Source organism: Protopterus annectens, chromosome 11.part0, assembly GCF_019279795.1.
Source record: "Protopterus annectens isolate FY-2018-M chromosome 11.part0, PAN1.0, whole genome shotgun sequence".
NCBI lineage: Eukaryota > Metazoa > Chordata > Ceratodontiformes > Protopteridae > Protopterus > Protopterus annectens.
Genome location: NC_056745.1, coordinates 1,115,454,866 through 1,115,467,599, shown reverse-complemented (window position 1 = coordinate 1,115,467,599; position 12,734 = coordinate 1,115,454,866). Strand labels below are relative to the sequence as shown.

The following is a 12,734-nucleotide window of genomic DNA, read 5'->3' as shown; positions in this document are numbered from 1 at the left end:
ATATGCTGTCATACATGCCCTTATAATCTTGTTTCCTATATTATATGACTTTAATATTTCCCATAACACATTACGCTGAACAGAATCAAAGACTTTGCTTACATCGACCGCCATAATCCTAATTTGATTATTTCTATATAATACGTCCTCTACTAATTCTTGAATATTTAAAAGCAACTCCTGTGTACTTTTTCCTTTCATATCATGTATGTTATTAAAGACTTTTTATTTTCCATTCTTTTTTTTTTGCAAAGTCTTCATAAATGTTTTATAGTCCATATTATTCATAAATATTGGTCTCCAGTTCTGAAGTTCTTCTTTACCGCCTTTTTACTATATGAATTTTATTACTCTGCCACATATCTCTGTAAGAAAATCACTTAGTTAACCATTAATTTAACACCGTTAAGAAATGCTCTTTTTGCAAACTAGTCATATTTTTATACATTGTGTATTCTATTCCATTTGGACCAACTGCTGACTCCAGATTAACCAATTTTAATACTTTTTAATTCCTCCATTACAATATTTTTCTTCATTTTTTTATTATCTTGCTCTAAAAATAAAATACGTTCCATTCATTATTAGTTTGTATACTTTAAATGATTTTTCTATTTCATTTTCTGCTATTCTCATAATGTTATCCTGTGTATTATACATTAATGAGGTGAATAAAGGATATAATGGTATATTCTATTGTTTTCCTTATTAATCTTACTCAAGTAAGGTGCTAGTTATTCTTTTTTTCTTTAGAGAAAATATATCTGCGTATTAAATAATTGCTTTATTTAAATGATAAACTTCTTGTTCTTTGAGGAAAAAAAATATTTAATTTATTTTCAGACTGTCAGCCGTCTCATTACTTAAAGTTCTATACTTAACTTTATCTTTTCTTCTTGCTTTTTATTCACATCGGGTATAACATTTCTTATACGTTTGTGCAAAACATAATCACCATTCTGACAAATCCCTATAAAAAATAAAAAACTTTAATTTCTTCATCAACTTGCCATAATTTTAGAATTTTATCCCTTCATATTTCTTCCCACTTAATTTATTTTTTAATCTCTTTACTTATTCTTTACACTAATCCACATAGCTCGGTGATCAGAAAATCCTGTTATCAAAACACCTTTTTTTAATATTAATAATCTATTTCCATTTTATGCTCTCCTCTACTATATGTCCATGTACTTTTATCCTAAATTCTCAGTTGCCCACATTTTATAATGTCTAATACTTTAACATCATAATCTTTTTTTCTGACATCTTAACTTACAATTAAAATCCCTACCATGATTATCTCCATATTTAAGGCAACATATTGAGCTAAATTTCTAAACATATCTTCTCTCTCCTTTTGTCACATAAGTGTAAATTGTAGCAGTCCTCAGAACTTGATCATTTCTTCTTATATCAACAGTAGTAATCCTACCCAGTATAACTAAGATACTATCCAAAACTTTTATTGTATCCTTGTACAAAATAACCATCTCTGAACAAGTCTCTGCCTAAATTCCAGCTCACATTGCCTCCCTACCATATTTCAGTTTGATATCTTTCTTCTTTAGTTAAAAATCTAGAATCCACTAGCAGAATACTGTCACTGTCCTGTTTACACCGCTCAAAAATACTTGTTTTTCTTATCAAACTTTTTAAACTAACATTTATTGCCAAAATTGTACATTGGTAATATTTTTTTGCTATCACTTCCCTTTCTTTTTTCTTTACTATGACCTTCTATCATTTTTTTCCCCATACTCTTTTTCCAGTATAACGTTTTTTTTGTTTAACTACATTCCATTTTCTGCCTTCCATATTACTAACATCTGAACATCTTGCTTCTCTTGCTCATTTTCATGAGCATCCCTTTGTATTCACTGACTTGTATCCGTTTGGTCTGTGTATCCATATTTTCAGGTGCTATCTCTTCACATTCCATATCTAAATGACCTGTCTTTTTACATTTATAACATTTAGCTCATATGTCTTCCTATCATGACTTGTCTCTTCACATATATAACATTTTCTCTTTTTACAGTTGTTAATCAAATGATCAGTTTTACCACAAAGAAAACAAGTCTTTGACCTAAATACCTCACCATACCTTCATCTCCCTCCACATTTATAATACTAGGAATGAGCACAATTTTTTTTCATTTTCTACATTCAAAATCACAAGACAACCCAATGCCCCAATCCATAAACCTTTACTTTTGAAACTTTTAATAATTTTTTGCATATTTTTAACAAACGTCTTTTTAAAGTCTCTTTCTCTACTTCATTTTTGAATTGTATGTGAATCTTGTTTTGTTTCTCTGAAAAAGTCTTTAAAGCACACTAATTCCAAGGAGAACAGTGTTTCTTTTTTTCATATTCTCCCTATGAATTTCTCCATCAATTGTTCAGATTGAAAAATAATGTCAGAATAAGTTTATATGTATAAAATCACTTACCTCAGTTGCTTTAGCTCCAAGAGGTGCTCTTTTTTCTTACCATACCTTGTATATATCCAGTTCAGCATCTTCTTTTTTTTCGATTCTTTCTTTGTATGATTTCTTTTTCTTAATTGTAAAATATCTTTTCTCTTGTTTTTCTTTCTGCACTCGTCTTCATCATTTCTTCATATGACTTCTTCACTGTAGTCTCTGCTTACTGACCATCCTGTTGCTGTATTCTACCCATAATTTCATCCTAGGAAATGCCTTTACCACTCTCTGGATCACTTACATCTGCCAAATCCATAAGTATATCATCTCGCAGCCCTCTCGACTGGAGGGTTGTAACAACCACACTTGTGCTGGTTCCTCCTGATTAAAGAGGTTCTGCTGGGAAAAATTCTCAGAATCCATGACTGGTATAGTCTTCTTATTTTCTTCCATCACCAGATGAAACTCCTGTGAAGGCTCGACTGCCTTCACATTATTACTACTTGTAGAACTCTCTTTTAAAGGCTCGACCACCTTTGACTCATCACTATAATTTTCAGATATTTTTATTTCCATCCTTCTATTACTCACCTTGTAAACTGAAACATTCACTTCTTCCATGTGAAACTAGATTTTCTACATTAAACAACTCTATGTGCTTCCAGTTTCTCTGAGCTGCCTCTACACCTGGACTGGAAACTTGAAGTATTACATTGAATAGCATCCCTGTATGCCACGGAATGAGTAGGTGAAGTTCCACAATGCCCTGGTCAAATTTCCCCTTGTATTAAAAATACTACCTCTGTTTTCCCCAGAAAATAGGCTACTAGCATAGTGGGACTAAACCGGTCAAAAAAGTGTAAATAAATACATTAAAAATAAAATATTTGGATTGTATATGAATACCTTTTATACAGAGAGGTACATGCAGTACAGTATCCTCAGTATTCATACATTATCAGGATTTATTTAAAAATATTTTTTACTAAAAAGATTTGTTTAAAGTCTAGGCCATAGGAAAATAAGAAAGAGAGCAGCCCAAAGAAGAAAGAGAGCAGCCCAAAGAAAGGAAAGGAGGGTATGATGCACAGTGAAGATGGATGTGAGATGATGGAGAACACTATAGTTATGACTCATGTCTGACCAGCTTATCAGACTCTTCTTTCTTCATTAAGCCTCGTGATGACGCTGAAGTCTTTTTCTGGATGTGAACATAATTGCGTCATTTTTATAAGCTTGGACTATACCTTTGAAAGCCAGCCAGTTTAAAATAAATAGTGAATATCTGCACACCTTAGGGGACAGAACCCACTTTTCAAGATGTTAGTTTACTCACCAGCTGTAGTGGATATTTTAAATGTTTCCTTTTAATCAGAGCCTTTATAGAAATTGCTTGTGATAAAAACACAGTTTCATTTCCTGCAAAACATGAGGCTGTTTCCATAAGTATGTGATGTGCACTGCATAATCCTAATCTGCATTAAAGCTGTTCACTTTGTAATCACTTATAAAAAGGAGAGTCTTACTATTGCTTTTCAAAGAAAGTATCAAGTCTTACAGTGAGAGTTAATTCAACTTTCAACAGTGACGGTCATCTTGAGCCAAGGTTTACACTGCTGGGTGGCTAGCCCTGCTGCAGTAATTCATCTCTACCAGACACACATTTGCACCTACGGCCAATTTAGAGTACCCAGTCCACCTACTGCATGTCTTTGTAATGTGGGAGGAAAGCAGAGGGCCCGAAAGAAACCCATGCAACCACAGGGAGGACATGCAGACTTAGCACAGAAGGCACCCTAGCTGAGGCTCAAACTTGGAGAATCAGAGAGCCTCTTGCTGGGAGGCGACAATGCTAACTGCTGCACCATCGCGGCATTACTGAATTGTTAGCAACTGTATGGAATTTCACAGAATGCCCAGATTTTTATCTGTATTTTTGTTTTTTTTTTTTTTTTTTTTTTGGGCCCGTCTTTCCTAAAATATGTGATCTTTTTACAAATTATTGAGGATTGAAGTCACTAAATAATGATAGACATTTGAGATTCAGAATTTATATGCTTCAGAAAATGCATGCTAATACAACACCTGTTTTTCCATTAACTTTCTATGTTTATAAGAGCAATATTTAAAATCTTTCCCTGATTTGTGGCATTGTCGAGAATTTTTATGCTAAGAGGTTTGAAGAAGTATGCTTGCTAGCTAGCCTACAGTGACTTCTACTCTTAATTCAGGAGCAATAGTTTTTATATACGTTATACATAGTTAATTTACTTGTTTTCTCTAAGCTGCTCTAACTGATGTTAAACTGTATTGATTGAAATTTAATAAACTTTTCTTTTAAACTGCCAGCATTTTCTTATGTATACTATGGTGTTTTTTTTTTTCTTGAAATTCTGTGATCAGGTTGTTCCCAGCATGGCAATACCCTATTAGCACAATAAGTAAAACTAGTTTGTATTCACTATAACAAGAGAACTTAAATGCATTATAAAGTTAAGCATTCTGGGTTAACAATGATGACTGATAGCCTACCTATGTGCATGTATTGTATATGTTAATTTACATATGTGAGCTGTATAAGTACTTTAACTTGACATTTTGCATCTTTTAATATGTAGCCTAATGAAAATAAAATTTCCATGGCAAATGTGATCTCACTGAAGGCCTTCATTTTTGTGTTGTAGATTACATCCAACATGATGCAGAGGAACTTTTTTTAAAGTTTCTGAATTTGCTCAATTCTCAGATGCAAAACCAAGCTCTAGTAAGGATTAATTACATGAAATTCTTTGCATTTCACTTTTCCTTCTCCTGCTCAATCATTCCTGGATAAATGTTGAAGTACAATTAATGTAACACTGAAAGTATTGTTGTTAAATATAACAAAATGAGCAGCATTTATTTTGAAGTGATATTAATTAGATTTAATTATATTAATATAAAATATAAAAACAATAGTGTGAAGTCTTATTAGTTGCAACAGAACGTAGGAGAGCTAGGTAAGTAAGTGAGTGGCAATACACAAGATAGTGTATGGCGTTATAAATGAGTCATGTGTCTTATTTGGCATGACAGCAAGCTAAGTGTTGATGACAGAATTGGAGCAGTATTAGGACAGTTGAACATGAAGACATACTACTTCTGTATAGCTTTGTCATTCTGAAGTAATCATCTTAACTAACTGTGTCTCGATAACTACTTTCTAGTTACTTGTGTCCTTAGTCCACTACATTGTTAATGATTTTATTGTTATGCACTCCTCCTGTTTATTACTAGAACCTGATATTGTTTACATCTCATTATTTTAACTAGGAGTATCACTAAATGCCCACTATTTTTTTCAGTAAACTAATGCTTACATTCCTTTTGGATACTGTTTTCATGGGGTGGTGGTCTGCGTTTGAATCATATCCCATCATGCATGATTTTCACACTTGTAGGGATGCTTGTTACACCATTCATCCTGTTCTACACAGGTATGCTGCATGTCATACCCTTTGTCCTGTCCTATATAGGTACACTGCATGCCACACCATTCGTCTTGTCCTGCACAGGTACACTGCATGTCCCACTATTCATCATGTTCTACATGGGTACAGTCTGTGAATCAGATGGCCCCTCCATACTGCATTCAGGCTCTAGGTATGTCTCAGTATTGGTGACACCTTCTAAGATTTGCCATTCACATAGTTAAATATAAGCAGTATAAAATAAGTACAAATGAAAACACTGATATAACATTGTGCCAAAATCATAATTTGTTTAATGATTATTTGGAAGTTATTTTACATAAATTGTGATTTTAGCATGAATTTGATCTGTTTTGTTTTTTTCAGATGTTCATTTCAAAACTACAAACTTATTGATCAGGCATGCCAAAAATGGGAACATAATGGAGTAGACCTCCATGATAAACAATACTTGTTTTAGTTTTATAATGACGCAGTAAATCTGGAAAGTTACATTACGGAGCATGATTTTTACTACACACACTGTAAGCCTGCTTATTGTAAGGTGCCATCCCATCAAATTCTGCAATAATAACAAATGGGTATTTGATTTCTTCTGTTTCATCTCCCCAATGAAGATTAGAATGCAAGGTTAGCATGACTTAATGGGATATCTGTAAGTTTCCATGTTTTTAGTCCTTGCATAGGTCAGCTTTGTCAGATTTGTTTTTTTTAATTTTAATTGGGTGGATTCAACAAAAGATATGTCTACTGAGCTACTTATAACTTTCATACTGCAATAGGAATTCCTGTTCTCTCTTGCTACAGATTTTTTTTTCTGGTGCACACATTCCAGCTGAGCATGTTTAGTGAATTGCGATGATACCTGTCTAAAGGTCCTAATGCTAGAACTTATGATTCTGTATGCAAGTAGACATGAGCACACTTACTTTTGTATGCTCCTAATGTCTGCAGTGTTATCTTTAGTGAAATCTTCTCATTGTGCACACAGCTTATTTCCATTTTGGGATTCAGTCTTGCCAGAAAGTGTCCATCTGCATTAGGGCTGCAAATGGAGAATCGTCTGTAGAAAAAAAATTGTCAGTCCACCATGCTTTACAGACCTGGTAGTTTTTCAAATCTTCTAACATAAATTGCAGTTAAAAAAAAAATGAGAGTTAATTTCTTCTGCACACATAGTGATCCACTCAGTATATAGAAAGGCATGAGGTGAGCTGCAGTGTGAAGCAGTTAGAATGAGACAGGTCAGGATGTGAGCACAGGGTGTCGTTAACCCAACCTCAGAGCACTAGTGAAAATTTGGGAATACCTGACTGGGCACTTCTGTCACTGGATTTCCAGTGAGAAGTGGTGCTGTTTCAGCATCATGAAAAAGACAGGACATACATCATTTGGTTTATATGCTGTTCTTAAAGTTTGTTTTTGTATACTTGGGGATGTGTCTTTCTACATGTGCGAGTGCCCATATTAAGGGACATCTGGAAACCAGTCGGGAGTAGAGGGGAAAATCTAAAAAACTGTAGGAGTTGTATATGTGTTTGTGGCCATTTGAGTGAAGTGAGGAGGCCCTGAAAAGAAATGACTGAAGCTGTTCACCAAATGGATTATAACCTGCAATCCATTTAGAGTATTGACCAACTCGGCTCATAAGGCTGAGTATGCTGTATTGATGAGCTCAGAAAAAGTGAGAAACATGGCACATCTACAACTAATGGTGTTTGGCTTTATTGGGCTGAATGTACCAGTAACAATATAAAAAATACAAAGTCATTGGCAATCAGAAGCAATGTAGCTGGTTACGTTCTTAAGGGGCCATTTTCATATATCCCATAGTCCACCACTATAGGAAGTTTAAGGTATTGCACAGTGAAGCCTCTAGCTTTCCTGGGCCTTTCTTGTTGTTTTTGCTAAATAGTTTGGCTATGTGACCTTTTTACTTTTTGGTTTGAGTCTTCTAGAGATTCTTACACCCATTGTTTGAAGTGCTTTCCATGATATTCGACCTTTCCATACATCACCCATAGAATGGGGGAGGGGGGGGGGCTTGAGCATGTGCATGGAGGTAGATTGGGCATGTGCATTGAGGTAAATGTGTGAGTGATTTCAGCTTACACCATGGGGATTAATTAGTGAATGTATTGCTGAGCCCATTACTGTTTGGTTTGTGTTGACTTCCATCCTTATGCTAGCACTGTAAGCTCCCAGTTATTCCCTGGTATTATCAGGCAGTGAACAAGAATATTCACATGAGACCATTGTTATGGAGGATTTCAGGGTCTTGAAGGGTTCAATAGAGGTGTTGTCTGAACTGATGTACGGGACTATTGCTGACATCCAACAAATGAAAACTGTCATGAACTGTGAGGCACAGGTTTCTGCTATTCAAGAGGCAACGCAGCGGCAGAGAGAGGACATATTTGAGCAGCAGGTAGTGATGTCCAAGCATTACTGGTACATACAAGACGTGTACTCATAGACAGTACTCATGGAGTCTAAAGTGGAGTATCTGGAGAACTGAGATCATTGAAATAACATATTGTTCATTGGTTTGCATGAGAATGTTGAGGGACAGGATTTAATACATTGCAGTAAGAAATAACTTGCATCTTGTTGAATTGTCATTCTTCCCTTGTTATTGAAATCCCAATGGGATTCTCTGTAGATTCAAATGGAGCAACAACCCTGGGCAGCCTCCACAAACCCAGGGAGTTAGGGAATAATTTTAAAATAGTGGGCCATCTAGTCCATGCAGTACCCAATTACAGAACCCCATTGTAACTGAAAAGTAAAGGCCCCCACCTTATTTGCATCATTGGAGAGAGTTGGGTTATCAGGTGCAGTTCAAGTACCCAGCCACACTGGTTTTAATAAGGGGAAGACGAAAATAAACATCCTTAAGATTATGAAAGGTAATCAGTTTCTTTCTAAACTGCAATCAAGGTCTGATCACTACTCTGCAGAGGCAGTTAGGCAGACTTCTGCATCAAGGTCCCTGACAAAGGGGGATCATACCCTAAATGGATTTCCTACCAAATCACCTATGCAGAAGAAGGGTAAGGATGAAGGGAAAGCATTACAAGGGCATAGCAGAGGTGGTAGAACTGGCCTTCTTCCATGACTCAGTCTTCATCTCTTAACAGATTTTACTCCATTAGCAGTAGATATGGAGTTATCTGCTAATGAGGCCACAGAAGAGCCGTCATTCTCGCATTTGGATCTACAGCTGGAGGAGATAGACATGACTGAGGGGGTTGAGGAAACATTACTAGCAAGTCTCAAATTAACTTTAGTCCAGACAGTCATACTGTGTAAGGGACTTAACCGGTATGTAGGGTGATGATGTTACATGCTCAGTATGGTTGTTTCTTATCTCAATTTTTATAGTAAGGGGACTTAAGGATGTGGCAGACACATTTGGACAGTTGTGTTGCCGATTCACATGAGGCAGTTGTCAAGGGTGGGTGTCTTGTATGTTCTTAATAAAGGTCATAAGTTGTGTGTTTAAAGGTATTTTTTTTGTGATGGGTAATCAATGTTGAAATGTTGTGTGGAGGCACAAACTGGCTATTTAGATGGTATTTTTTTCTTTTTCCCTGGATACCGAACTGAACAAAACACAAGTTGTGACTTTTTTTCCTGCATTTTTACTAAACTGCACAAGAGACTCCATTCTTTCACACAGTTCTTCCACTCCTATCATGGTCAGACATTATCTTTTAATACTGGTTATATGCATCTGTACCTCACCCTTTTGTTAACCAGTTATTTTAGTCTGTAAACAGGTTTGAGATACCTAGTTTGGATTTTAATGTTTGGATTGTTTGAATGCACACTTCCAAGATAGCATCTTGTCATCTTATGATGTCCCCAGACAGATAGCTGCTAGAGAGGGAAGTTGGGTCCTCCTTTGAGGGAAGGTATGCTGGAATGCCAAGGACATGTCAGCACCGTGGAAAACTAGAGATACTTTTCAACATTTACTTTAGTATAAGTAAAACTTTATTTTGCTCCAAAAAGCCAAGGTCAAAAGTGCAGCGGCTGATGCAATGTTTGTAAATGGGTGGGTCTATGGTTTGCCTCATTCTAATACTGCCAAGAGGTGTGTGTAGTGATTCTGTATCAGAAACACTTAAAGTGGTAAGTGGTCAAGGAGGCTAAGGAGGTGGATAGTCCTAAAGATTAGCTGTCCCATAGACTTAATACTTCTAGTGAATTTTTATGGGCCTAATACGTCTGACATTTCTGACTTAAGGGCATTGGTTAAAGCAGTTGAAGGGCTAAAATCTCCAAGGGGACTATCATAATGCAGGGAGGGGGATTTTAATGTTGTGTGACTTACTTGGATGGATCATATGCCCCAGGGAGCAAATCATCTCCTGAAGCTCAGAAAGAAATTATTAGCTTTATACAAAAGCTGGACTAGATAGATGTTTGCAGAGTACACCTTCCCACACTAAGTGACTATACTTTTATAGGATTGGGGGAGTTGTGAGCCAGTTAGATATGTGGTTACTCAGTTCTAAGGTGGCACCATGGATTAACAAAGTAGATCTCAAAGCTAATTGTCTCTCAAACCTTGCAGAAGTAGTAATAGATCTCTATCCACTGACATATCTCACTTCTTTTAGACAGTGGAACTGTGATCTGGTATTAAAAAATGGCAAATTTGTTGTGAAACTTAAGGGCCAGATTCCAGCATTTATAGACTGAGTAAGCTGTAGGAGGGTCTCCAGTAACATGGCAGGGACACAAGTTGTCATATAGGAAGTGGACTCAAACTTTTGTATTTGTAAGTAAGGACCAATCTAGTAAGGGCAGGTTAGCTTTAGAGAAGAAGATGGCAGATAAAGAAAGGCTGCCTAAGCTGGAGGTCAGGTATGACAAAGGAATAGTCCAGAATTTGAAACTCTTAAGAACAGTACAGAAGATTGTTGTATAACTTGATTCAAATGAAGTTGGAGAGGTGCAAATTATTTTTTGGGTTAAGGGGATTGTCTCCAGTAAAATTTTGGCTTCAAGATGTAAGAAGGGATGTAGAGAGATCAAGACAAGTGTCCTGTGAACACCTACAGGTTGGTTAGTGTTTTATCCGAAGGAGATTAACATTCTACTGTATGAATTGTATAGACAGAGTGTGTTCAATCCCTGCATATTTGCAGCTAGTTAAAGAATTTGAAGGCATGGTAGTACTGGCTCCTCCAGAGGAAGCTATTAATAAATTAATTCAGTCCATTAATAGAAGGAAGATACAAAAAGCCTTCCCTAGTTGGAAATTCCCCTAGTTTGGATGATCTGTGTATAGATTTCTATAAAGTCTTTAAACATCAGTTTGTAGGTTCACTATGGGAGTTTCATGATGGGATTATGAAACAGAAACAATTCCCAGCTCAGGTAACACAAGCTAAGGTTATGTTACCCAAACCATTACATGATTCACTCAACCCAGGAAATTATAGGCCCCATTTCATTATTACAAACAGATTTGAAAATTTTTTTTCTAAGTTAGTAGCTAAATGCTAGGAGTTCTTTTTGCCTCATCTGATTGGTGTAAATCACCAGACATGATTACGGTATGGCTTACTTATATGTGCATTCTGTGTTAGAACTAAAATAGTGAGGTGGTGTTATATTTCACTAAGGCATTTGAGACTTATCACTTTGGGCTACTTAAGGTTCTCTGTGAAAAAGGTGGGCAGTGAAACACAATTTGACTGGTGCAAATTGTTATACACGTCTCCCTCAGCCGAGGTTGACTAGTGCAAATTGTTATATATGGCTCTCTTAGCCCAGGTTTTTTCTAATGGAATACTGTCTTTCCCTTTTGAGCTGCAGTGAGGCACTAGGCAGGATTGCTTTCTTTTGCCACTGTTATTTGATTTACCCATACATGTAATTGATTGTAACTTACAGGTGTGTCGGTGTTCAGGGGGTGTACGTCTCCCTTACCATACAGTTCACAGATGACTGTAGTTGTCTTTCGGCTTTTCCCAGTTAGGGGTCGCCACAGCGGAACTCCGGTCCGCTAATGATTGGCAGTAGATTTCCACGAACGCTGAGGTGCTAGCTCGACGTTCAACCTTCATCGAAGGCACACCCATTTACGCATGTATTTCGAATGCCCACCCAACCTTGGGGAGGACATGCAGACTCCACACAAGACACTCCCCGCACTCTAGCCGAGAATCAAACGAGAGAATCTCTTGCTGTGAGGCAACAATGCTACCACTGCACCACCACAGCTACAAGGTTCACAGATGACTGTAGTATGGAGTAGAAATATGGTGTAACAGGTTTAACCACTTCTTACCCTATTTCAGCATCTGTCTAAGGTAATGGGCCTCATAATCAGGGTATTCAAATTTGTCGTCTTTGCTCCTAGCCAGCCCTCAAAGTGGCACCACCACTGCAAGTAGAGTTAGTCACAGCTCATAAATACTTAGGCATTTGTATGACTGTTCACTTGAGTAAGCTTGGGGAGAATAATACTGGAGGATGCATCCAGGAAATATGGAAAATATATGACAAGATTTAAAGACTCTGGATGTTCTTTTATAGGCCAGCTCCTGTGACAGAATAAGCTGCCTTGTGTGAGCTGGTGAAAATTGCTGCTGCTGAGAAGCAAAGGGGGGGGGGGGGTTGGGATTCCTAGGTATGATAGGGCAGCAGTGGGTTGGTACTATAATAGAACTAGAGTGAAACCTACTTCGATCTGAATGGAGGCAGAACTGTTTTTAAATGGTATGCATGTCTTTGGTATCGCATCCTTTCTTTCGCTCAAGGCCTGGGACCTTTGGGGTCTTGAATCATGGCTTGAGGCCCAAAGATAGATGGAACC

General features: G+C 36.8%; 1 protein-coding gene across 1 annotated transcript in view; it reads left to right on the top strand.

Moving 5' to 3' along the window:
• The window catches only part of USP18 (ubiquitin specific peptidase 18), a gene marked incomplete at its 5' end in the record, with an annotated part of 629,755 nt that overhangs the window by 203,149 nt on the left and 413,872 nt on the right, over positions 1-12,734 (top strand). The window contains 1 exon segment of the mRNA XM_044088477.1: positions 5,114-5,193. Coding sequence (XP_043944412.1) covers positions 5,114-5,193 — 80 coding nt within the window.